This window comes from Nicotiana sylvestris, chromosome 3 (genome assembly GCF_000393655.2).
Source record: "Nicotiana sylvestris chromosome 3, ASM39365v2, whole genome shotgun sequence".
NCBI lineage: Eukaryota > Viridiplantae > Streptophyta > Magnoliopsida > Solanales > Solanaceae > Nicotiana > Nicotiana sylvestris.
The window spans coordinates 11,960,622-11,988,186 of NC_091059.1; the positions used below are offsets into that span (position 1 = coordinate 11,960,622).

The 27,565-nt window shown below is 35.6% G+C and overlaps 1 protein-coding gene across 1 annotated transcript; it reads left to right on the top strand.

Annotated features, from left to right (window-relative positions):
• Positions 1-1,633: 1,633 nt before the first annotated feature.
• LOC104226682 (pumilio homolog 4-like) lies at positions 1,634-8,337 on the top strand. The gene is made up of 11 exons (XM_009778710.2): positions 1,634-1,731; positions 2,118-2,757; positions 3,502-4,129; positions 4,212-4,650; positions 4,732-4,873; positions 4,949-5,056; positions 5,805-6,017; positions 6,096-6,206; positions 7,142-7,336; positions 7,703-7,877; positions 7,988-8,337. Exons 2-11 carry the CDS (start codon positions 2,176-2,178, stop codon positions 8,044-8,046), a joined length of 2,652 nt encoding a protein of 883 aa, XP_009777012.1. The 5' UTR covers positions 1,634-1,731; positions 2,118-2,175; the 3' UTR covers positions 8,047-8,337.
• The last annotated feature ends 19,228 nt before the right edge of the window (positions 8,338-27,565 follow it).

The following is a 27,565-nucleotide window of genomic DNA, read 5'->3' on the forward strand; positions in this document are numbered from 1 at the left end:
AGGGTACTTATATTTAGCCTCTTAGAGATACCAAAATTTGTCGATGAAGATCCAAATTCACATGCAACGCCTCCATTTGTTGCTGGATCTACAATTGAGACTGACGGCGGTGGAGTTGTTTCTTGCGTTGGTTTCTTCATTGGTGGTTGATTACAAGTTACCACCGAGCTTACAAAGGTAGCCAATGGTTTCTTCTTAGGTCGTCCACGTCCTCTGCCTCTCCTTTTCTCCATGGCTGACACAGGCGGCATAGGTTAATTAACGTGCGCCGAGAGCGTGAGGAAGGAGAGCTCCTGAGGCATTTTTACCATGTGACAAAAGAATTTTTTATTATTACCTTATTTGAATTTACGGAAAAGTTGCAAATCAGAAAAGATTCCTTTTTTTTGGTCGTCAAAAGAACTTATGTTAATTAAGTAGTAACATTATAAGGAGCTAGTAGAACACTATTACAAAAGGAGTTATCAAAATATTGACCCAGTGGATGGTCATTTGCCAAGGCTGACGGGTTGTAGAGCAAATCCATTGCATTGCATGGTTTGATAAAATGCCTGTAGACAGTCCCTTCTTGATCAGCTAATAGTTGAGGTAGCAAAAAGTCTGGTGGCTGAGTGAAGGTAGTTGTGATGTCCCGAGCTTGAGTAATTGAGCCTTGTTGAGCTAGATAATGTGTTGCGTAGTTTTGCTCTCTGTATGTGTGAGTGATGAGTGGATTACCCAGCTGTTGGAGTAAGTACCTGCATTCCATTAGAGAGGATGAATAGTGGAGATTATCATTATTAAGCATTGTTATTACCTCTGTAGAATCCACATTTACTTCCAGTGGTGTGAGTTGATGTTGTCGTGCAAGTTGTAAACCTTGTAGCAAGGCTTTTAATTCCATGCGGAATTGCCTGTTGAGGATAAACCCATGAATCCCATTAAACATTAACCTTCTGAATTCCTGAAAATACCCCCAAGACCATTGATAGTAGGGTTTGCTTTGGCCGCTCCGTCTGTGTTAAGCTTAATTGTGCCCACCACTGGGGGATGCCATTTAATATACATTGGAGTACCTATGTGTTTTGTCAGTTGATCTTTTGGGTTTTGATGAATAAGGTAGTGGAATTCCACTGTTTGGGAAATTAATTGCTTGGTAGAGGGTGGCGATTTGGTGTATTGGCGATTAAAAACATAGTGATTTCTTAACTTCCAGATGTGTCACACTATGTGAGGGATAAGAGTGACTGATGGTAAGTTATAAGGTAATTCTTTTGCATGTTGGATTATGTAGTGGATTGCTTGAATAGGTTTTAAGAGGTGAGTGTTGCAGTGTTGAATGTAAGGTTCTAATCCTAGTTGAGTTCACATGGCATTTGTGCGCGAGCAGTTGAATTCCTTAACTACAGTACTACTTTGAAGGAGAATTTCTTTCCAAAATTCTCTCCTCCTCCTGAAAAAGTCTTTATTTTTCACGTGCTTAATTATTTTATTATTAATGTCATCACGTTTTTCACGATTAGTATATTTCTTTACAACAACATAAAAAAAGGCCCTACCCCATGCACGTAAAAGGTAACACCGTCATAAAATTTTCCTAAATCTTAATCCAACAACCTTAATTAATCATAATTAGCGTTTCAATAAATATTCGTTTTTCTTCCTTCCCATAATATATATACACACACACCCTTTACGTCGCTAGCTCAAAACGCATCACATCACTTGTTTCCCTTCCTCCTTCCCTCTCCGGTGAGTAATTTTTGTCTCAGCCCCAAATAATTAAAACACTAATCTTTATAATTTCAGATAATCTATGATTTTCTTTAATTACATCTGATTTTTCAAGATTAAGCATATGTGATCATCTTTACGTGTCAGCATTGTGTTAATGCCATTATATAATGTGATTATAATGTTGGTAGAGCCTGTTATTGATTTCTTTCTTTGAAATCAATTTGGGTGCGAATACATTGTAAAAATTGTCGCTCTTTTATGTAGATTCATGGTAAAAGGAGCTTCTTCTTTTTTCAATTTGCTGTGGTAAATTGATTTATTGGAATGTAATTCTGTACTACCATTGATATAATTCTGTTCATAATTTTAATTTTTGATGATTTTTCTTTCTGGGTGAATAGGGTTAGTGAGAAGGAGTGGGGAAGATAATATTATCATACAGTTTAATGTGAAAACAAGATGGTAGGACCAAATTCAAATGGGAATTTAGAGGGGAAGAACAGTATGGAGAATGAGCTTCAGTTATTGCTACTAAGACAGCAACATAGCCGTAATTTTGGCGGCGTAAGGGAGAGTGGAGATTTGAACATAATTAATAGAAGTGGCAGTGCTCCACCTACTGTAGAAGGAGCATTGAGTTCAATTGGAGGTTTGTTTAGAAATCCCAATTTTCAACAGTTTAGTGATAATGGCAATAGTAGTAATGCAATCTTGACGGAAGATGAAATTCGATCACACCTGGCTTACTTATCGTATTATTATTCGCACGAGAACGTTAATCCAAGATTGCCCCCGCCATTGTTGTCTAGAGAGGATTGGAGAGTTGCTCGGAGGGTTCAAGCGGGTGGAAGTGTATTAGGTGGGGCTGAGGGATGGAGGAGAAAGAATTTGACGGATGAAGGTGGTAGTTCATCCTTGTTCACAATGCAGCCTGGTCGGGCAGAAGATGAATTGATAATGTTGAGGAATACTGCTAGCTTGACGGGAGAACTAAGCTCTGGATTTGGTGTTAGGAGAAAGAGTTTCGCAGACATAGTTCAGGTGACTTCTCTTGTCTTCTGCTGGATTATGTACTTCATCCCTGCCCTCTTTATCATTGCTCCGGTAGTCTATTTATGTTCATTCAAATGAATAATGTTGCTGATATTTTGCATCTCTTAATGTGTACTTGTGTTATATATTACTCCCTCCTCCCATGTGGCGGTGTTTAACTCGGAACAGAGTTTAAGAAAGTAAAGAAAACTTTTGAAACTTGTGTTCTAAAACAAACTATAGATATTTGTGTGGCTGTAAATCAATTCATTAAGGGTAAAGTAGAAATTCTAAAGATAAATTGTTTCTAAATAAGTAAAGCTGACATTCTTTCCGGGACTGACTAAAAAGGAAAAAGTGACACATAAATTGGGACTAAGGGAGCAATATTCTTTTTGCGTTTGCTTTGCTCAAGTGTAGTAGTCAAATAAAACTTCTTTTCATGAATAAGTATTCTTTAATTATCAGTTATAAAACACAGTGAATAGCATAAGATGATAGATGCCATTTTGAAATCGCAATGTCTCGGGAAATCTGTTTATATGCTGAAAAGCATTAAAAAGAAAGCGGTCCCAGTGTATGTATTTGGTGTGATGCAATTAACTAAACTAGGCACTTGTGATCATTGTATTCGAAGATATGAACATTCTTAAAAAGAGATATCAATCAAGAAAAGTTAAATGGACGCTATGAACATCCCTCTCTTGATATTTTCTGAAACTTCTAAACTAAAATGAGATTTTCGTTACTCAGGAAGGACTTGACCGAAGTGCATCCCCATCAAATCATCTAGCACATTCAGCAACCACAGAATCTACAGAGGCATCACATACTGTCAAAGCTCCCCCAGGCTTTTCTGGAGTTAAAAAAGTTCAGAATCCCAAGCCATGTAGCCCTAATTCTTTTGCACCTGCCATCGATCCATCTTTGAGAAGAAGTATTCCTAGCTCAAAGGGACTTAATGGTCTTTCATCTGGGATGAGTGCAGTTGCTAATGCTACTGTCTCTTTCTCCGGCTTAAAACTTCACTGTGATGATAACCTGCCGCTTCAAAGGAACGTACCAAACAGTCATAGTCAGAGTTTGCAGCAACAGTTAATTGAAAAGTCTGAAGCTGAAAAATTGGCTGCTATGACTAATTTTTCTGGTATTGCAAGGAATAAAAGAGTTGTAAATGACCTTGCTGCTTCTACCTTTGACCTTAATGCACATATGAATTCCCTTAGGGCGCCGCCTTCTAACATTCTTCAACCCCAGCTGAATTCTTCTGAGTTTGCAAGTCAAAAAGATTCTAAAGCCCTGCAGCAAGTTGATTGTACTGGATATGTACCTGGTGGATATGTGTATAAGCAGAAGATGGAGGCATTGAATAACAATCTAGGTAAGGATTTCAAATCAATTAATGGGTTGTTTTTTTTTAATCACTAGTGCTTTTCTTGCTCAAATTGTTCAAAATCTTTCAGGTTCTAGTTTAAATGGTGTCAGGGGGAATGGTCGGCATTCGAAGAGTGAAAGCAAGGATCTTGAAAAATTGTATCTTGAGACGTTGCTTGCCCAAGAGGAGCAACAGCTTCAATCATCCCTTCTATCAAATTATGGCTGCTTAAGTGATTGTTATTATGGGAATCATGCTTTTGGCACTGGTATACCATGTCAAGGGAATAAGATGGCAAATTCTTCACACTTGACAATTGGATCTAGAAGTCATATGTACCAGAATGCTCCGCTCAGCCAGATTCCTTCTGTCTTAAGTAATTCTATTGAGGAATCTGCTTTTTCATGGCATTCAAAGATTGTTGCTGACATGGATGGAAGGTTTGCACCGTCTCTACTCGACGATCTCAAGAAGAAGAATAGGTCCTTGGAACTTATGGATGTTGTTGATCATGTTGTAGAATTCAGGTTTGGCATAATCTCCGCATTCTAGGCACTCTATTGCTTGTCATTTGTATTCCTCTAAATTTATCTACTCCTCTTACTCAGCACTGATCAGCACGGGAGTCGATTTATTCAACAGAAGCTGGAAACTGCCAGTGTCGAAGAAAAGATGAAGATATTCCCGGAAATTATTTCTCATGCTCATAGTCTAATGACTGATGTCTTTGGCAATTATGTTATACAAAAGGTATGTAATGTCATAATCTTATAATGATCTAGATGAATGTTATTTTGATGATGAAATTGTTTGTTCATCATACAGTTTCTTGAGCATGGCACAGAGAGTCAAAGAAAGGAATTAGCAAGCCAACTTATTGGTCACGTTTTGCCTCTGAGTCTACATATGTATGGTTGCAGAGTAATTCAGAAGGTTGATCCTTATGCTTTCCTCTATAAAAACAACTTCATTTACTCTCAGCAAATGTATTTGCATAGGGTCATGTCACATGCGTTGCATAGTGAAGTGTATTATCATAACTCTTAATCTGTCTATTTGTTCAGAATGATGGCATACAAATGCACTTTTTATTCATTCTTTGAATTAAATGCAGCAGATACAGTGGCCAACTTGGTTTGTGCTAAAGCCATGAAAAGGAATAAAAAGAACTTCTCTGTAGCTTTTTTCCCTTTGAAGTGGTGCTTACGCACTTCTACTTGAATGGACCAACTCTTTAGCATTTATTCGAGGAAGAAAAGAAGGGTTAAGCCACATATCCCTTCCTGCCTTCTCTTGTATGATAGATCAGGGTTGATTACTTCTGGCTATGTTTCGAAATGGACTATTCTCTGAACTTCTTGCTTGCACTTCCTCAGATTTGAGAATCAACCCTTAAATTAAAGTTCAGATATCAGTGAACATTTTAGAATCCGTACACAAAAGGATTAACCAAAATCTGATTGTGAAATCATTCGAAGAGTGTGACAAGGAAAAAGTGTGGAGGTGGACGAAAATGGGTTAAAGGAGGACGAGAGAGACAGATGTTTTGCTTTTGATGAGTTTATAAAATATTTTATTGTATATGATGTCGAATTAATATGAAGACGAGATAGATTATTAAACACAACCGCCTAATATTTCATTCCTTTGTCCCATTTAACATGTTGTGTGATGATCATAGGCTTTGGAGGTCATTGATGTGGAACTGCAGAGTCAAATGGTTACAGAATTAGATGGCTCTGTAATGAAATGTGTTCGTGATCAGAATGGTAATCATGTTATCCAGAAGTGCATAGAATGTGTTCCGCAAGATCAAATCCGCTTTATTACAGCATCCTTCTTTGGGCACGTTGTGTCTCTATCTACTCATCCCTATGGCTGCCGTGTAATTCAGGTTTGGATAATTTATTTTCTTGGTAATTTGATTTGATATTACAGTCCCTTTGATCACTTTCTGTCTATCTGTTGTCAGAGAATCCTTGAGCACTGTGATGACCCAGCAACGCAACAGATTATCATGAATGAAATACTGCAGGCTGTATGTACTCTAGTGCTGGATCAGTACGGGAACTATGTCGTTCAGGTACTGCCTTTAAAAAGGGATTTTCTTTCTGATACGCTATCATAACTTGACATCTGCGCCCACTAAATCAGTCCTTTTACAGATATTGTTATGCGGAGCCTTTTTATTTATTCTAATATTTTTGTAGTTGTTTCCTGTCTGCCGCTTATCTTTTTGTAAGAAGCCGGATATGATGTTTTATTTGTGAACTTAAAATATCTCTCTGATGCTCATAGATTTCCTTGGTGCCCCAAGGGAAGGAGAATAGGGTGTGAGGTAATAGTTTGCAGCTGATGACATTTTTGCTCACACATCTGTTTTCTTGATCCCATCTCTTCCTTTACATTCTATACTTCTCTTTTAAGATATATGCAACGAGAATGAGCAAATAATTCTCAGAAACAGAAGTGAGGCAAATTAGAGGTAGTATCTACTTATGTGTACTGGAAATTCTGGGGCCTGCGCAGTTTCTGATTAACATGAGGGTTGGAGAATTCCTTTGCACTGTTTTCCATTTCTGGTTTTCTAGGTAACAGTTTTCCTTGTCAATTAAATGATCTCCGATTTATGGGAGGGACAAGTACTAGAAAAGTAAACTAAATCTGGAAACAATACCAATGATTTCCTTTGACAATCTACAACCTAGCCATGGATGTCTTCAAACTCATATATATTGATGACATTGTTACTATGCGACATGACACTTTCCTATTGCATATAGGATTCTTCTGTGGATATTGCTTTAAATTTATGTCTGCATATATTTCTAATAATATATGTGTCAACTTCTATTTGCTGCTAAAGTGATTACGGATACGTAATTTCACTAGGGTATCAATTATCACTTTTTTCAGTAGTATTAAAGTCTGAAGTAGATAGCGTGAATTTTTTTGCTTTCTGTATTATAAATTATTCTTCCATTTTGGGTCGTGAAGTTCATCTTTCCTTTTGATTAGCATGTGCTGCAACATGGTAAACCACATGAGAGGTCTACTATAATAACCAAGCTTACTGGACAAATTGTGAAGATGAGTCAGCATAAATTTGCTTCTAATGTCGTCGAGAAGTGCTTGGTATTTGCCAGTCCAGAGGAACGTCAGATCCTGGTGAATGAAATGCTTGGTTTGACTGATGAAAATGAGCCTCTACAGGTGTGTGAATATTCTATCTTTTTAATGGATCAATCTCTAACATGCCCTTATAAACCTGAAAGAGAAATTATCAGTGTTTTGCTGCACAGACCCCTTCTCACTGGATATCAATTTTTTTAAAATATTGGTAGTATACAAGATCATTGAACTTAACTCCTCCTCTTGTATGATATTTAGGAGTCTACTAAGTCCAACATATATATTTTTAGTGTCATTTACAATACGGGAAAATTGCACCTCTGGCCCTTGATATCAACAAATTCTTATTTGGTCCTTATGATATATGGTTATATACATTTAACCTTCAATCGATTAAAATGTGCACTTTTGAATGTTCATTCAATTCTAAGCTATTGTTGAATGTAGGCTATGATGAAGGATCCATTTGGAAACTATGTTGTGCAGAAGGTTCTTGAGACCTGTGATGAGCAAAGCCGTGAATTAATTCTTTCTCGCATTAGAGTACACCTTAATGCTCTCAAGAAATACACTTATGGCAAACATATCGTATCTCGTGTTGAGAAGCTCATAGCAACAGGAGGTCAGTAGCCTTGTTTGTCGAAACTCTCTGAATATGCTTACAATAAGTGCCTTTTGGCACACATTCTTCAAGCTGCTTCTCACAGCTCTTCATTATGTTCTCTTTTCCAGAGAAACACATAGCTTTATTGTTGAATTCTTCTCGAGGCAATCCAGTTTTGAAGAATTGAAGTTACTACTTATAGTGTACAGCTGACAAGCATGGTGGTGTCTTGACTTCTAAAAATGATCTTTTTTCGGCATTTGCTTTTATGGGAGGCTGATAATAGTTTTAGTTGTAAATAAGCAGCATTCCGATTAATGCTTCTGCCTGAATAAGACTCTACCTTTCTTAATGTAAATACCACTGTAAGTATTTACATGAAGAGAGAGGGCCATGGCTGTTCTGCCATTTTTTGCTGTAAAGATTTACGTTGTCTTAACAACTGTAAATAAAGTGAGTGTTAAATTTTGATGGTCAATAGTCACTACTATCTTGGAGCAGAAATTTTTTCATAGTATATAAGGTGAATACGTCGCGTATTTCTTGTAATTTTTTTACAGGTAATTAGATTATATAATTCTTATTTGGATATTGAGTATAAGACCTGCTTAGAGAATCATGATTTGCATAAGAAAATCAGTTAATGTAAGTAGAGTATTTTAGAACAATTGAGGGATACACAGCTTGATTCGTTATCTATATGTTTGTTTCTTATTTTGTTATTTTTCTTTTTGTTATCCAATTTCTGCGCTTAATGCAATAAAAGACGTACCAATACTTCAATTTCTGATAAATTTTTATCTTACATGTATAACTATTCAATTTTTTTTTTTTTTTGATGTTTTGGTTGAAAATATGCACTTATGGACCGATGATTTGGACCAGCAATGTAATCCAAATGTAAAAATTGCACAAGCGCCCTATTTGGTCGCCCCCATTTAACCTATACCCATTTTTTAAAATTTTTTTTAACTTGTCCCTATTTTTTAAACAACTTCAGCCCCCTTTCTCCTCCTCCTTCTCCCAGTGATCTACATATCTCTCCGGAACTTAACATTGATGTAACAATATCTCTCCTTCTGTGGCTTCACTTAATTCCTCAAACCATAGCATAAGGTGACGAGGAGGATGAAGAATAAGCGTTTGCATAAGAACCAAAAGAAAGCTATTGGTGATGGAGCTTTTGTTTGTTTTAGTTACCCATGTAGTGCTTCCTTTTTTCTTCGATATTGTGTACCTTCATATGTTAGAAAGAGATGTTATTAGCAGAGGTTGGGAGAATGTTTTGAAGCTTGGATTTTGCACTGATGGTTAGAGTTTTGACAATTTGTTTTTGAACCAGACGACATGTTATTTAAGTGATTGAAGCGAGTCCAGCCTCGCTTCAGCCCTTTTCTTTAGATAGACCATTAATCTTTTTACTCTGAGATTGCATGTCAGTGTTGTAGAAACTGTTAGATCTGGAAGTCTGGATTTTCTATTTGGTTGGACTTTTGGTTTCTGGCAAACATTCTTCAGTCTAGAGCTGAAGTTCGCCAGTTACAAAACAAAAACTCCAGCTCTAGAGCTGAAGTTAGCTGAAGTTCGCCAGTTACAAACAAAAACTTCAGCTCTAGAGCTGAAGTTCGCCAGTTACAAAACAAAAACTTCAGCTCTAGAGCTGAAGTTCGCTAGTTACAAACAAAAACTTCAGCTCTAGAGCTGAACTTCACCAGTTACTAGAATGCTGAAGTTTTGCGTGATTGTCTTTACTACTTCAGCCTCGTATGCTGAAGTTATGCGAAAAAGTGGGTACGCTTGCAATTTTTTTTACAAAGCGGGCACAAGTTAAAACGTGACATAAAAAGCGGGTATAGATGCAAATGCCCCAATCCAAATTGATTGCAACAATTACTATGGATTTGACGTAAAAATTGCACGGGACGCCCTATTTGGTCGCCCCATTTAACTTACACCCATTTTTTTTAAATTTTTTTAACCTATACCCACTTTTTAAATAACGTTAGCCCCCTTTCTCTTCCTCCTTCTCCTCCTTCATTTTCTTCTTCTTTTTTCTTGTGCTTCAAGTGTTGAATCATGGTGAGATTGTAGGCCAATAAGGTAGAGTTGCTGCTTCCACAAGACTCTTCATAAACAAATCCCAGATAGCATCCTTGGAATTTCATTTCATGGTTGACATATAAAAATCCTGGTAAGCAAGAACAAGCACATGTGCTGCTGCTGCTGCCATTTCTTGCAGTACAATAACTGTTTACACCATAGAATCCCCTCGCTTGGCATTGATTTTGTAGCGATGACCAATTGATTTCCAAGCTCGATTCATCTCTTCCTTCAAAATTGTGTGTATAAAGCCTAAAAATACCATCAGGATCAAGAGTAGCGCGATAAATCACTGTCTTATTTATTGTTCGAGTTGAGCTATTTGCTATTTCATTCACTTGAAAACCAAAACCATTAGAAGCATTTCTAAACAGGTGGCCTCTTGAAGTAAGAGCTGAAGTTCGCCAGTTACAAAACAAAAACTTCAACTCTAGAGCTGAAGTTCGCCAGTTACAAAAACAAAAACTTCAGCTCTAGGCCAGTTACAAAACAAAAACTTCAGCTCTAGAGCTGAAGTTCAATGCAAATAGAGAACAAAAACTTCAGGCCCGTCTACTAAAATGCTGAAGTTTTGCGTGATTTTCTTTGCTACTTCAGCCCTGTATGCTGAAGTTATGCGAAAAAGTGGGTACGCTTGCAATTTTATTTGCAAAGCGAGCACAAGTTAAAACTGTTACACCCCAAGTTTTCATACGTGAGAGTACATCGTAAGTCATTGATGTAAGCTCGGAAATGAGATTCTATTTGGAAGCAAATAAAGTAAGTTAATAATGTTACCTTGGAGGTTACAAATATTTAAGATCATGAATAACGATTACCAAGAGGGTTGGAAATCTTAGAAGTTAAACCAATTGAAGAAAATAAGTTTCGTCGAAAGTCGACAAGTTTCGAATGTTATAACATGTACTTTGGGGTGAGACTAGGGTTATTAACATGATAAGGAGGTTATTATATGAGTTATTTTAGTCGTATGATATTCATTTTCTACATTTTGAAGGCAAGCAAGTTGTGGAACAAGAGTTGGCAAAGGTCATCACAAGTTACATTCATAAATTTGTTGAAATTTAGGTCAAATGTATCTGAGAATATCTCCAAATATAATTGGAATAATGGGGTGTTCTACCTACAAAATTGAAGGTCTACGAGTCTAGTTTCTAACGCATTAAACCGTTTGTCAATACGACATCAGAGTAGAGAGATATTCGCATTTTTGCGAGACCGCGCAAGCAGCTCCCAATGGGACCCACTTAGGCGGTGGTTGACCTACTTCAATTTATAAACGATTTGGACGCCTATTTTTGCTCATTTTTCAACTAAAGTTCGTCTCCAAACTTCTCCTAACCCTCCTAAACATATATCACAAGGGTTTGAAGTGATTCCAAAGTGATTACACCATATTTCAACATCAAAACTTAGTTCTAGTGAAGAACAACACCTCTTTGAGGTTGTGTTGTCATTGAGGATTGTTGTGGGATGTATTTGGATGAAATTCCAAGTTGTTGCTGCTGTCTAAGGTGAGTATAACAACCTACTAATTGTGCTTAAGCTTGCTTGTATGTTGGTTAAGTTGTTAGGATGATAAACTATAAGATAATACTTGGACTAGCTTAAGTCACTTCTATGGTGTTGTATTGCTATTAAGGGTTGTTGTAAAATGAATATAACTTGGATTTTGAACTTGAAGTTACTGTAGGAGGTATGTATATTATGTTCTTGCTTGTGCCTAAGGTTATCTTGATATTGATTAAGTTAAATGGATGGGCTAGACCTGAACTAGTGAATAAAGTTGCTAGTTGGGGATAGTTGAAGTTGTGGATTATTTTCGTTGTTATAAATATATGGTATAAGGCTGGAATCATTGATTAATGACTTCATTATCAAGTTAATGATACTTTTATGTTGAAGTAAGAAGTCTATAAGGATTGATAAGGGGTATACGGATTCCAATCGGAGTTTGCCGCTCGTCGTAATGTAGTTGTGACTTGTTGTGGTTATATGGTGTCTTGATATTGATAATTATGTATTGATGGATTGCTCTGGTCATTGTTGTTGGTATATGGTATTGGAGGAGGCCCTTGTTACAATGGAGATGCTGCCCAAATTTACGTAAACGAGCTACTAGCTTAAGTTATAGACTTAGCCTTTGCTCAGCACTGATTTTGAATCTCCTTATACTATGATAGATTGAGTTGACTTGTTTGAAGAGTTGCTTGGAAGGGATTAAGGACTCAACGGGTTTAAGGTATGTTAAGGCACTTTCTTCTTTCTTTTGGCATGGTCTAAAATGAAATGAACATAAACGATACGCTATTTCATAATGACTCTACTCCTAGCAACTAAGGTTGTCCATGTTGTTCTTTCCTTATAAAATTATTCTAAACAAGTGTGTATGATCCTTAAATCCTACTAAGGTTCATATTGATGGTAGGGATGTCCATAATGTTCTTAAGTCACTCCAAAAGGTTTAGAAGATGATTCCATGAGTCTAGCATGCATTATATATAGTATCTATTTTACTCTACCGAGCCGCGCTATAGTCGGCCGGGTACGGCACCTATTGTGCAACCACTGATCAGTTGGGTTTACCGAGCTCCACGTGGCCGGGTACGATTCTACCGAACCTTATGATGGTCGGGTACGCTTTTACCGAGTCCTCTTTGAGGCCGGGTACGATATGATGATGATGATGCCCACAGAGGCGAATGTTTTAAAAAGTTTATGTATATATATGTATTATGCATTTCATATCAGTAACCCCCAGAGGCACTCTGATGTTACAGGTTGTATCTCCTCTATCTCTCTCTTTACATTACTGTTCTTGTTTATGCTTTCCTGCCTAACATACTCGGTACTTTATTCGTACTGACGTCCCTTTTGCCTGGGGACGCTGCATTTCATGCCCGCAGGTCCCGATTGATAGGTTGACAGTCCTCCTAGTAGGCTATCAGCTCAGCGAAGGTGTTGGTGCACTCCACTTGCTCCGGAGTTGCCTATTTGGTCAGTATGCTTTGGATATGTATTGATTGATATGGCGGGGCCCTGTCCCGACCTTTATGATTTTATGTACTCTTAGAGGCTTGTAGACATATGTCAGGTGTATGGATAATTGTATGGCCTTGTCGGCCTATGTTTCGAGTTTACTAATGGTCATGTCGGCCTTATAGGCCCGTATGTCACATATATTAGTTTGTATATCATGTTGGGTCTTCATATGTTGACTATTCCCTTATGTTTTATTCTTGTTATCTCAGGACGAGTTTTCTAGCTCATTTACTCATGATAACATGATAAGAAAGATATGTTACGTTGGTACTCGGTTGAGTAAGGCACCGGGTGCCCGTCGCGGCCCTTCGGTTTGGGTCGTGACAAAAACGTGACACAAAAAGCGGGTATAGATGCAAATGCCCCGGATTTGACTCGATTAATATGCATTTTAAAAGGAATACATGACTAATCTAACTCGTTTAGTGTAGGATAAATTGGACGAGTTAAACATTTGTGGCTTAAAAATAACACTATAAGTAGGTTTTGGACAAAAACAATATGAGATATGAAAAAAGGTAATTTTTGAAGTTAATTGCAAAAAAGTATTTGAAAATTTGAATTATATTTGGACATGTATTTCTTCTACAAAGTGGTGGTTAAACTAACATTGTTGTATGTGATGGAGTGTTGTCCAGTCAAGAACTTTCATGTTCAGAAAATGAAAGTAGTTGAGATGCATGTGCGGGCATACCAAGTTAGATAAGATTAGGAATGAAGTTATTCGAAAAAGGTAGGAGTGGCCCCGTGGAGTATAAGATGCGAGAGGTGAGGCTGAGATGGTTTGGGCATGTGAAGAGGAGAAACACATATGCCCCAGTTAGGAGGTGTGAGAGACTGGCCTTGGTAGATATGAGGAGGGGTAGAGGTAGACCAGATGTGATTAAGCGGGATATGACACAACTGCAACTTAGAGGATATGACCCTTGATAGGAGGGTGCCAAAGTCAAAAATTAGGATGGACGGTTAGTATGCAGCTGCGTGTTTCCAATTTTCTTTCTAAGATCAGCAGTAGTAGTGTTAGCATGATATATGTTTATTCTTGAATTGGTCGTACTATCTACTATTTGATTGCATTCTTTCATTTTAGTTTTCGTGATTGCCTGATTCGTAATCTATATGTTGTTTCTTATTTTGTTATTCAATTTCTGCGTTTAATGCAATAAAAGACATACCAATACTTCAATTTCTGATAAATTTTTATCTTACATGTATAACTATTCATTTTTTCTTTTCTTTTGTTGATATTTTGGTTAAAATATGCACAAAATAGCATGGTCTAGCCAGTTTTCGGACTGGTCATTCAAAAATAGTCAGCTTTTGCCAGGTCATTAGAAAATAGCCACTATTTTGCTGCAACAGAGACCGGTCCAGCATAATATACTGGAGTTCTAGTATAGTATACTGGAACTCCAGTCTAATATACTGGAGTTCTAGTATAATATACCGGTTCAGTATAATATACTGGAGACTGGAGCACCGGCGCTCCAAACTCCAGTATATTATGCTGGACCGGTATATTATATTGGAACTCCAGTATATTAGACTAGAGTTTCAGTATACTATACTAGAACTCTAGTATATTATGTTGGAGTATTTTTCCGGATTTTGAACAATATTTTCGTTCAAATTTATCTTTATATAAAAAGTAGCTAAATTTCAATTACTTTTGAAAATGTGGCTATTTTTGAATGACCACTTGTAAATCTGGCTATTTATGAATTTCTCTCCTTGTAGACTGATGATTTGTATCAGCAGTGTAATCCAAATTGATTACAACAATTACTATGGATTTGACTCGATTAATATGCATTTTAAAAGGAATACATGACTAATCTAACTCGTTTAGTGTAGGTTAAATTGGACGAGTTAAACATTTGTGGTTTAAAATTAACACTATAAGTAGGTTTTGGGCAAAAAATATGAGATAGGAAAAAAGTAATTTTTGAAGTTAAGTTGCAAAAACGTATTTGTAAATTTAAATTATATTTGGACATGCATTTCTTCTACAAAATGGTGATTAAACCAATATTGTTGTATGGGATGGAGGGTTGTCCAGTCAAGAACTCTCATGTTCAGAAAATGAAAGTAGATACATGTGCGGACATACCAAGTTAGATAAGATTAGGAATGAAGTTATTCGGAAAATGGCAGGAGTGGCCCCGTGGAGGTGAAGCTGAGATGGTTCGGGCATGTGAAGAGGAAAAATACATATGCCCCACTTAGGAGGTGTGAGATGTTGGCTTTGGTGGGTATGAGGAGGGGTATAGGTAGGCCAGAGGTGATTAGGCGGGATATGGCACAATTGCAGCTTAGAGGACATGATCCTTGATAGGAGGGTATGGACAGTTAGTATGCAGCCACGTGTTTCCAATTTTCTTTCTAAGACCGATAGCAGTAGTGTTAACATGATATCTGTTTATTCTTGGATTGCTGGTACTATCTACTATTTGAGTGCTTTTTTCATTTTAGTTTTCTTGATACCTTATTGTTGTTACAACTTGTTGCACTGATTCTTTTCATCTTGTCTTTAGTCTAGTGTATATCGAAAATAACTTTTATGTCCTCCCAGGATAGGGATAAGGTCTGTATACACGCTACCCTTCCCAAACCTACTTGTAGAAACTTATTGGATTTATTGTTGTTGTTGTTGTAGTATTAGGACTTGAATTTCACTTGGTAAAAAAATGCAATTTTAAGAGAAAAAAAATATTATTTACTTAAAAAAAGAGGTAAAAGTCACTTTTCAAATTTGGAACTTATCAAAAAATTCAAAACCCATCTTCAAAAAATCAGTTAAATATATAACCAAACAGTATTTTAAAGATGAGTTTTGGAAAAAAGAAAAAAAATTGCATGAATATTAAGAAATGTAGCTCAAAGTAACAATATAAAATAAGAAGATAAATAATAGAATAATAGAGAAGAAGAGATAACTTTCTTACTTAATCAAGTGTTTAAAAATATCCCATATCACATTTCATGTCTCTATTTATACTTTTACATATAAGGTTACAAAATGATCATCTTAAACATGATATTAACAACTGAAATCATGGGAGAATATCATGGGAGGGGTTATGGAGGTGTGGGAGTTACAATCATAATAATAATGAGTAGTAGAAGGTTATTTACATCATGTGTGAAAGTAGTAGGAGTAGTGGACATCCCCGTTTACTAATAGTTTTACAACACTCCCCCTTGGATATCCAAAAATAGATAATATGCCTCTTTAAAATCTTACTAAGAAAAAATCTTGTGGGAAAAAATCGTAGTGAAGGAAAAAGAGTACACATATCCGTAATACGCTTTATTTGTTGCTTCGTTAAAAAAACTTACCAGGAAAATTTAGTGGGACAAATTCTAGGCTAAGGGAAAAAGAGTACATATATCTTACTCCCCTTCATGAAAACATCACTTTATTTCTTGAAGACGGCACATTCCAATCTTCTGTCTCAACTTCTCAAATGTTGAGGTTGGTAATGCCTTAGTGAACCGATCAATCAAATTTTCACATGAACGAATTTATTGAACATTAATTTTACCATTTTGTTGAAGATCGTGCATGAAAAATAACTTTGGTGAAATGTGCTTTGTTTTCTCTCCTTTAATGTATCCTTCTTTCAGTTGCAATGCAAGCAGTATTGTCTTCATATAGTGTAGTCGGATTATCGTTTTTCATAATAAAACCATACATTTCCTGAATATACTGAGTGATTGATCTCAACCAAACATATTACCGACTAGTTTCATGAATGGCTATTATCTCAGCATGATTTGAAGATGTGGCAGCTATTGTTTGTTTCATTGAATGCCATGATATAGTTGTGCCTCCATATGTAAACAAATAGCTTGATTGAGATTAGACTTTATCTGGATCAGACAAATAATCTACATCTGCATCGCCGATCATTTCTGACTTGAATTCGTTAGAATAAAACAATCTCATATCTATAGTTCCCCGAAGATATCTAAAAATATGCTTAGCACTATTCCAATATCTTCTTGTTGGGGAGGAGATGAATCTTGCTAATAAGCTTACCGCAAAGCAATATCTGGTCGGGTATTGTTGGAAAGATACATCAGTGCCCCAATTACACTAAGATATAGAGTTCTATCACCAACGAGCTCTTCATCATTTTTGAGGCTGAAATAGTTCTTTATTTATGTCACGCAATCTCACAACCGGGTATTCAATAGATATGCATTATCCATCAATCACATATCAAGCTTTTCATGGACTACCAGATTTATTAGATATATGAAGGTAATTGCATCTACCATAGGAGAATATGTCTCCATATAATCAATACCAGGCCTTTGTAAAAATTCTTGTGCCACAAGTCGTACTTTATATCTTACGACTTCACCTTTCTCATTTGTAACCCACTGGCTTGACACCTTCAGGCGTACGGACTATTACTCCGAAAACTTCACATTTTTCGAGTGAAGCTAATTCCGCTTGAATTGCATTTTTCTATTTTGGCCAATCGTTTCTCTGTCTACATTCATCGACAGATTTTTGGCTCAAGATCCTCATCTTGTTGTACAACATTATATGCAAAAATGTTGTCCAACAATAATATTATTTCGGCTCCACCTTTTTTTTTGTAGAGACATAACTTATTGAGATCTCTTCATTTTCATCATTTCCAGGTACTTGAACCTTCTGTGAGGTCTTATAAATTGTTATGTCTTTATGCTCTTCTTGAGCAATTGCCTCCATGTTATGATCAACATTTTGTATATAAATGATCTTTTGAACTTCTTGTTCACATTGATTTGTACGAGGATCCAAATGATATAGAGATAATAATGTTTATTTTCTCCCCCTAATGTTGGGAAAATTGATTCATCAAAATGACAATCAGCAAATTTAGTTGTAAATAAATCTCCTGTCATAGGCTCCAGATATTTAATGATAGAAGGAGATTCAAAATCAACATATACTCTCAACCTTCTTTGGGGACCCATTTTTGTGTGTTGTGGTGGAGCAATTGGAATATATACTGCACATCCAAAAATTCTTAGATGGGATATATTTGTCACCTAACCAAAAACCAACTGTAATAGGGAGACTTCATGATAATTGGCTGGCCTTATGTGCACAAGTGTTGTTGCATGCAAAATAGCATGTCCTCACACTGAAAAGGAAAGTTTTGTCCTCATTAGTGATGGTCTAGCTATTAATTGGAGGCGTTTAATCAACGATTCTGCTAGACCATTTTGAGTATGAACATGAGCAACCAGATGCTCAACGTTTATTTTAGTGGCCATACAATAATCAGTAAAGGCCTGAGATGTAAATTCACCAGCATTATCAAGACAAATTGTCTTAATTGTGTAATCTAAAAATTGTGCACTTAACCTTATTATTTGGGCCAACAATCTTGCAAATGCCATATTACGAGTTGACAATAATCATACATGTGACCATCTTGTAGATGCATCTATCAAGACCATAAAATACTTGAATGGTCCACATGGAGGGTGTATAGACTCATATATATCACCCTAGATACATTCCAGAAATGCAGGGGATTCAATCCCAACTTTAGTTGTTGATGTTTAATAACCAATTTTCCTTGAGAACAAGAAGCACAAGAGAATTTCTTAAATTGAAAAATCTTCTTGTTCTTCAATGTGTGCCCATTTGAATTCTCTATTATTCTGCGCATCATGTTAGAACCGGGATGTGCCAACATGTCACGCAAAATGATAAAATCATTAGAAGTAGTAAATCTTTTGTTTACTATGGCATGTGATTCAATCATACCAATATTTGTGTGGTACAACCTAGAAGAAAATGCGGGTAATTTTTTATGCACACATTTTTTCACGCTTTTATTATAATAATATAAAGGTATTCAACCTTTCCTTTGTTAGAGGTCTCAAATGGTAGCCATTTTGGCGAATAACTTTGAAACTCAACAAGTTTCTTTGAGACTTACACAATACAATGCATTATTAATAGTCAATATCGTTCCTCCAGGTAGTAATAAAGCTGCACTTTCAGAGCCCTCAATTAATTTTGTACTACCAGATATTGTATTAACATAGGCCTTTTTCATACCCAAATAAGAGAGAGAAAAAATTCTCTTAATATTGTGTGAGTTGTAGCACTATCCAAAATGCATAAATCTTCATTACTCATCTTGGATCCAATTGAAGAATGGAATTTTTTTTATTTTATTAAAAGATAAAAAAGTGCACCATAAGAAATACGAAAAAACTAACAACACTAACAACATAAGACAATATAAGTACTACTTAAAAATAAAAAATAACTTCGAAACGAGACCAAAAAACACTATAAATAAAAATAACAACATAATTGCATTCCCTAGTAAAATGATCAAACTTTAGTTTTGATCCCCAAAGAAGTTTTCAACTTCCAAATGAGTAAGATCATCGAGGCCTTCAAAACCATCATCATTCAAAGCAAGATTTGTCTCGGCATTATAATCATTTTTGTTTGAAGGCTCTGCCTCAAAATTATTTTTAAAAGTCAAGTGAGACTCCACTAGGGCATTAGCAGAAGTTGCTCCAACACTATTTTCCTTTCTTTTGATGGAGTTTTGATAAAGCCTGACAAAATGCTCTGGTGCACGACATTAAATTTTCCAGTGACCTTTCATGTCGTAGCGGTGGCAGTTATCGCTTTTGCCTTTTGAAAGATTGTTTTGAGAACCCATATTATCCTCTTGTTTGCCAAGACCACCACGATGACGATTATTATATCGTCTCTTGCCATTTCCATGCCCACGTAAATTCATATGGCCATGATAATTATTCTGTCTTTTTTTTCAAACTTATCACGTCTTGCTACCACATTCGCTTCAGGAATTGAAGGTGACCCTGTAGGACGGGCTTTATGGTTATTCATCAAAAGGGTATTATGTTGCTCAGCCACTAGAAGGCATGAGATCAATTTAGAATACTTTTAAAACCCTTTTCACGGTGTTGCTGCTATAATACCTTATTTGAGGCATGAAAAGTCATAAGAGTCTTTTCCAACAAATCCTCATCATTCATAACATCCCCACATAATTTTAATTGAGAAGTTATTCGAAATGCAACAAAGTTATACTCACTTACAATCTTAAAATCTTGCAACCATAAGTGTATCCACTCATATCGAGCCTTTGGCAATACTGTAGTCTTAAGGTGATCATACATTTCCTTCGGGGCAATCCACAATTCAAGTAGATCTTTCATTGCCAAATATTCAACCTTCAAACCTTCATCCAAATGATGATGAAAGAAAATTATGGCATTTGCTTTGTCCTGGCTTGATGCCTCATTACCTTGAGTAATGGTGTCATCAAAGTCTTCAGCGGCTAAGTGAATCTCAATATCGAGAACCCATGATAGGTAATTCTTTCCAGAAATTGTATTGGGAAAAATATGGCATGACACGTGGTCATTTAAAGGAAGGACACGTAGAACCTAAGACGAAGATGGTCACCGAACGCAGCTATCCCGCTTGTCATCGGAAGGGAATATTCATAAAAGTGTATTAAATGCTTTGCATCCGGTAAAATTTAATAGGGAATATTCTGCAGCATTAAGAACGGAGCCCGCTATAGGGAATTTGGCATTTATTCCCACGGTTACACCTTCATTAATGACCCTTATAATTGATATTAAAGGAGGGCATGATCCTAGGACCTCCTTCCCTAGACACAACTATAAATAAAGAGCTCAGTTATCATTGTAAATGAGAGGATTTTTCTAGCTAACTTACACTATATTCTATACAAAGCTTAAAACAATTTCACTTTCTTGCTTTTGATCCATCATTGCTGCACCTAGAAACCTTGTTCCCGGATTTGTCAACTCTGCTATTTCATCTACAATCTAAGGCTAAGTATCATACATTTCTTCGATTATTTTATTATTTCAGGATCAAATTAATTTAATTTTCTATAAACCATGTATAAATTCAACTGTACAGTTTTACGGGTAAATAGAAATGTCAAGTTCCACAAACTCAAGCTTTGACAAATTCGTCATAGTGAAAACTATCAAAGAAGATAAATAATTAGAAATCATTAGGATAATAGCGTCAAGAAAAGATTGACATAATATCAAATTTGTGATCTATATACACTAAAGTGATATTTTCATAGAAACAAATACTATTTTTTCAAATTATTAATATATCTTTGATGTTTACTAGAACAAAAATGTCTTTTAACTTTAATACAATTTCAACTGTCGAACAACGTAAAACAAGTATTCTTCTCTCAATTCATTCTGTTAACTTGAAAATTAGCAACTTTCACGTGACAATCATGCAAACAACTTAAAATAAGGAAACATAGAATTATTTATTTTTACACATGTCCAGAGATGTGAAAAATTATAAAACTGCGTGTTAAAGACACTAATCATGAAATCAAAATATACAACGAAGAAAACAGAATGAACAAATATACCTGAACAACGAAAAGAGTTCAACTTCGTGCTAATACGTATTAAGAAATGTAGCTCAAAGTAACAATATAAATAAGAAGATAACTAATAGAATATAGAAGAAGAAATAATTTTCTTATTTCATCCAGCGTTCAAGGGCATCCAATATCACATTTCATGCCTCTATTTATACTATTACATAGAAGGTTACAAAAGGATTGTCTTAAACATGACATTAACAATTGAAATCACGGGGGAAGTTCATGGGGAGGGATTATGCAGGTGTGAGAGCTACAATCATAAGAGTGATAAGTAGTTAGAGGTTATTTACATCATGAGTGAAATAATGGGAGTAGTGGACATCCACATCTATATCTATATATACAAGTGGGCAATAGAAAAGTGAGTGGCACCTCTCTTAAGCGAAGAAACACATTATCTTTTCCCTCCTTTTTTTGGGGTTTTCACTATTTTTTTATTTATTTATATTAAAAATTCTATCTTCATAACTCATACCTTTTTATCTTCATAACCTATATTTTTAATAATCTCAATAGCTCCCATGCCTTTCATATTCATAACCTCTAAATATTTAATGGGTAAGTTTATGATAATTTATTATATGTTCCTCCATATGTACCTTTATAAGGACTTCTATGTTTTAAACAAATATGATTGATACTAACTTTATATTTTGCATATAATGATTTGAGCTATCTTTGTGTCAAAGGCTGTAGTGGAAAGAGAAAGTATAACTAAGGTATGATATGATTTCTATTCTTTATTTTTTGTTTAAGATAAATGCACGAAGATATTCCATACAGGTGTGAATCTTAGGAAGAATGTTTAAGACGAAGTGCCAAATAATGAGGTCAAGATCGAAGTAAAGCGTATTTCACAATTCTCATTAATGGTCTTTGATTTTGTGTCACGACCCAAAATCTGGCCCGATCATGATAGCGTCTATCGTAGAACTAGGCCAGCCATTTATTCCAATTTTTCATTTTATCCACATTATTAACTTTAGAAAACATCAATTTTTAAAGTGAAATCCAATAATAAAAGATAGAAGTATCAAAATAGCGGAAAGAAATACAACCCTGGCCTCGGATGTCACTAGTCATGAGCAAACTATTACAACTTTCTGAAATACAAATCTAGAATAGTTTGAATATATCCAATAAGTAAAGCTAGAGGAAGATAGGGAAGGAGAAGGCGGAACTGCGGTCGCCAAGCAGATACCTCGCAATCTCCAGTGGAAGTCCGCACAAGGAAGATCAACAACTGCTACCGTGATCAGATACACCTGGATCTGCACACAAGGTGCAGAGGGTAACGTGAGTACACCAACTCAGTAAGTAACAAGTCCAACCTGTGGACTGACATTTAGTGACAGACCAAACCTCAACAAGCAATTAGCAATTAACAGAACAGAAATGTAGATATGCTTACAATTCAAGTAAAACTCAACAGTAATAGATGCAACTGATCAGTAAAGAGTTCAAAACTTAGAGATTTCATATATGTACTAATGCACAACTAGGATGATCAATGTCCCACAACCTCCACTCATACTTGCTCAACCACTCGGTACTGTATATGGCCATCCGGCCTAGGGAAGATCCATCCCGGAATATATATCACTGATCGCAGTCATTCAGTACCGAGGACACAGGCTGATCCAGCCTCTCAGAGAAGATCCATCTCCCAGTATAGTACTTCAGACAAGATCCATGTCCAGGGAAGATCCATTCCCCAATATAATCATCTACTGCGCTCACTGGGGGTGTAAAAACTCTGGAGGAGTTTCTCTGAGCCCAAGCGCTATATCAATGCCAGCGAAGGCATGATCAATATCAATGTTGCGACGTGCAGCCCGATCCCATACTGTCAATCAATATTCAGCTCTCGGCCTCACTCAGTCAATACTCTCCAGTCTCACACACATGCACTAAGATGTCATGACACAAGCCCGAACAATGATATGATATGTCAAATAGCAATAATCGAGACTGAAGCATGATATAATATGCATGAACATGACTGAGTATAAAATAAACTTGAATCTAATGACATGATATCAAGAAACGACTTCGCGGGTCTCAACAGTGTTGGCATGAAGCCTTAACATGATAATTAACATGATTTGCAGCTTATCAACTTAATCACATGATTACAACACAGATATCAACAAAAAAGAGTAGCTAAGCGGTGCCATGGAATGATCCAGGCCGCATTTCTCACAGTGCACGCCCACACGCCCGTCACTTGGCATAGCGTCACCTTCATAATAATCATAAAACACATCGTTTTGGGGTTTCGAACCCGCAGAACCAAGGTTGGAAGCGTTACTTACCTCAAGCCAAGCCAAAACTCTAGCCCGCGATGCCTCTTCCTCTCGAATCGGCCTCCGAATGCCTCGAATCTAACCAAAATCAGTTTATAACCGTTAACATACGCTAAAAGAGTAGAACCCATACGAAATTAACCAAATTACAACACAAAATTCGAAATTGACTGAACCCGACCCTCGGGCCCACGTCTCGGAATTCAAAAAATTTTACATCAATAGAATCCTTATCCCGCCACGAGTTCATTCATACCAAAAATATCAAAATCGGACCTCAAATGATCCCTCAAATCACCACTCAAATCTCTCCAATTAACCAAGATCTAACCCCCAATTTACCACTAATTTTCCCTTGAATTTCATGCTAACAATGATAAAAATTACCATAATAATGAGCTTAGGAACCAAGGACCTTACCTCAATGAATCCCTCTGAAAATCTCCCCTGAAATTGCTCCCAAAAGCTTCACCCTGAATGAAATATAAAGAAAAATGGTCAAGAATCGCGAAGGAAATCTTTTATACTTTCTGACCCAGCAAAATCGCACCTGCGGTTAAATGGTCGCACCTGCAGATCCGCACCTGTGGTCCCAAGTGCGCACCTGCGAAAGTGACTTAAAATCCTCAATACCGCACCTGCGGTCACACTCTCGCACCTGTGCTATCGCAGGTGCGCCCAGATATGCACTTTGCGGCTCCGCCTGACCTCTGTCTTGGTCGCATCTACAGCTTGCCTTCCGCTTCTGCGTTCATCGCACCTGCGGCCTCCCAACCGCAGGTGCGGTTATGATAGTAACAATAGACTTCAACTGCCCAACTCAACTCCAAAATCTCCTGTCAACCATCCGAAATCACCCCGAGGCCCCCAAGACCTCAACAAAAAACATGAACAAGTCATATACCACTATCCAAACTTATACCAATCTTCAAAACACCTCGAATCAACCAAATAATATCGGATTCAAGCCTAAGGTTCCAAAAATCTTCCGAATTTCACTTTTGATCAAAAAGTCTATCAAACCACGTCCGAATGACCTGAAATTTTGCGCACACATCTCAAATGACATAACAGACCTATTGCAACTCCCGAAATTCCATTTCGACCCCTGTATCAAAATCTCACCTATCAACCGGAAAACGCCAAAATTCCAATTTCGCCAATTCAAGCCTAAATCTACTCCGGACTTTCAAAACCCATTCCGAAGCTATATGAACCATCGAAATTCACATCCGAGCCCTTTTTCACGTAAGTCAACATCTGGTTGACTTTTCCAACTTAAGCTTACTCAAAAGAGACTAAGTATCTCAAACCTTACCAAAACCTTTCCGAACCCGAACCAATCAACCCGATAACATATAATACAGCTGAAAAAAACAATAAGAAGCAGAAATGAGGGAAACGAAGCAGTAACTCATGAAACGATCGGTCGGGTCGTTACATCTTGTCATTTTTAGGTTTATGTTGTATAAGTTGAAGTAGTGATTTTTTTTTAAAATAATACATAGAGATTTTGATATCTGTTTTTTGTTGTATATATTTATACTCTACAATTGCAATAACTATGAGTTGTGATTTTCTCCGATGTCGAAATGAGATTTTAATGTATTTTTTTTCTGTTATATATAGATTTATCATTTTATAAATATATTTTTCTATTTGTTCTTAATTTTTTTTTGCCTCTATTTCTTTTCTTCAATGAACTTTTTTGAATTGTTTTTCCCCTTTTAAGTTGTTTCTCTTATAACACTACTTAAATTTTCTTCAAATAGGTTTTGTAAATTTATAACATGTTTACTCTAATGTTCTTTTTCAAAATTCTCAATTTCTTTCTATGTTTTTAAAATACTCAAAGATTTATTTATTTTTGGTGTTCAAAAGAAAAAGAAAGAAACCAAAGCAAATAAGAATGAGATCAAAAGAAAAATGGCCCCACAAAGAAAAATTGTTGTGTCGTGACCTTTCTTGAGCAACGAAGATATTCTACCACCATCATCGTAAAAGCTTTTTTGTGTTATGAAGATTGTACCAAAAAATTCAAACGTTCAATTCACTAGGCATTAATCTATTACATTTACAATTTGTAGATAACTTTAAGTTAACATATAATGTAATCTAATTAATTAAGAAATCAAATGTAATAATAGGTTATTACTGATCAAAATTTTTAACACTATGAATGGAGTAGGCTTTCAATAGTTTGAAAAACATTAGACAATAAATTATTAACTTTATAAAATAAAGTATTTTTTATTTTTGGATTATAGAATCGACGATTGAAAACTTAGTGAAGTTCAAAATAAACTTGCAGATAATACTCATTATTCTAATGTTAGGATTTACACACAGTTAGTTTTGGTTCTTATTTTATTATGTGTGTTATTGAAAGATTTTTTTATTAAAAAATAAATGTTCCTGTGAATTTTTGGTCAATTTTATTCTTTAAAGTGTGTCATTATCTCTAATTTAATGTTGTTGTTACTCAATTAAATGTGTCCCATAAAAACATGCTTTAACTACCAGAATAATACAATAAATTAACAGAATAAAAGTTTTAACATTTATGTTGCAAGATAAGAGGAGGAGGTCTTCCTAATGATCTTTTGTCAAAAGTATATTTTTTCTCATAGAAATTTTCAGCTTCTCAATATACAACTAATAATAATTTATTTTATTTTATTTGTGTAATTAGTAGTTTTAAGAATCTATGCAACTTTTATTTTAATTTTAGTTTTACTTTTCTTAGTCTTGGACTTTCTTAATTAAATAAAACTTAAGTAATATTCATTGATAATATACGGTTAACTATATATCATATAGATTATTTGCTACAAATAAACTAAATTTATGAATTAAACCAAATGTATTTTATTTATTGGTGATTTTTTTTTCTCATAAAAAGAGGGATACTATCTACATTTGTTATTTAACTCGATAATTTTTTTAAATTTTATTGATGTTTAGTTTACTATTACAACAAGGAACAAAAATTTTGTTCATTGAAAAGTTACTAAAAAGTTGGAATATTTCAAGACGAAAGAGTTAGGGGTGTGCATTCGAATCGGTTTATCGATAAATTAAATTGATTATTTGTTATCGGTTTATCGATTTCGATTTCGAAATTTTCCTTATCGAGTTATCGATTTCGATTTTGTCCTCTTCGATTATCGGTTTATCGATAAACTGATAAGATATACTAATTTTTTTTTAAACCCTTATTCTATAATATCCTTTCCTTTACCCTAAGTCCCTAATCCTTCAATTCACTTTTCAGCTCTTGGTTGGTGTTTTCCAAATCAAACAAAGCCTGTTCAACAAAAAAATTAAATCTTCATTCCACAATCACAAAATTATATAATGAAATTGAAGATATACAATAACCAGAACGGTCAACTAAAAACAAAATAAAACCTGTGCAACAGACTCCTCGAACTTAGAAGGTTCGACATCTTTGTCTTTGTGAATCTTTTGCCTTGACGTGTACATCTTCACAGATCTAATCAATCAACTGATTCAGCTTTAAACCCAAAACCACTATAGAAACTAATCGACTAGGAAATTTTAATTCAAAAAAATGAATTTTTTCCCGGGAATTCTCAGGCTGATGATACAATATAGGAATGACTTCCAATCAAACAGGCATTGACATATACACCTAGTTTACCTGCTTAATTAACTATTGCTCAGAAATATGCGCATTCGTCATTCGTTCTTTATTTATATTATATGGAATAATACTTAGAAATATTAAGATAACACACTTGAGCTGATTCAAGCATTTCTAATCAAATAAGTAAAA

Coding starts and splice junctions, on each gene's coding strand:
- LOC104226682 (XM_009778710.2), top strand. CDS start 2,176: ATGGTAGGACCAAATTCAAATGGGAATTTAGAGGGGAAGAACAGTATG. Junction 6,018..6,095: donor ATGGCTGCCGTGTAATTCAG/GTTTGGATAATT, acceptor ATCTGTTGTCAG/AGAATCCTTGAGCACTGTGA. Junction 6,207..7,141: donor ACGGGAACTATGTCGTTCAG/GTACTGCCTTTA, acceptor CCTTTTGATTAG/CATGTGCTGCAACATGGTAA.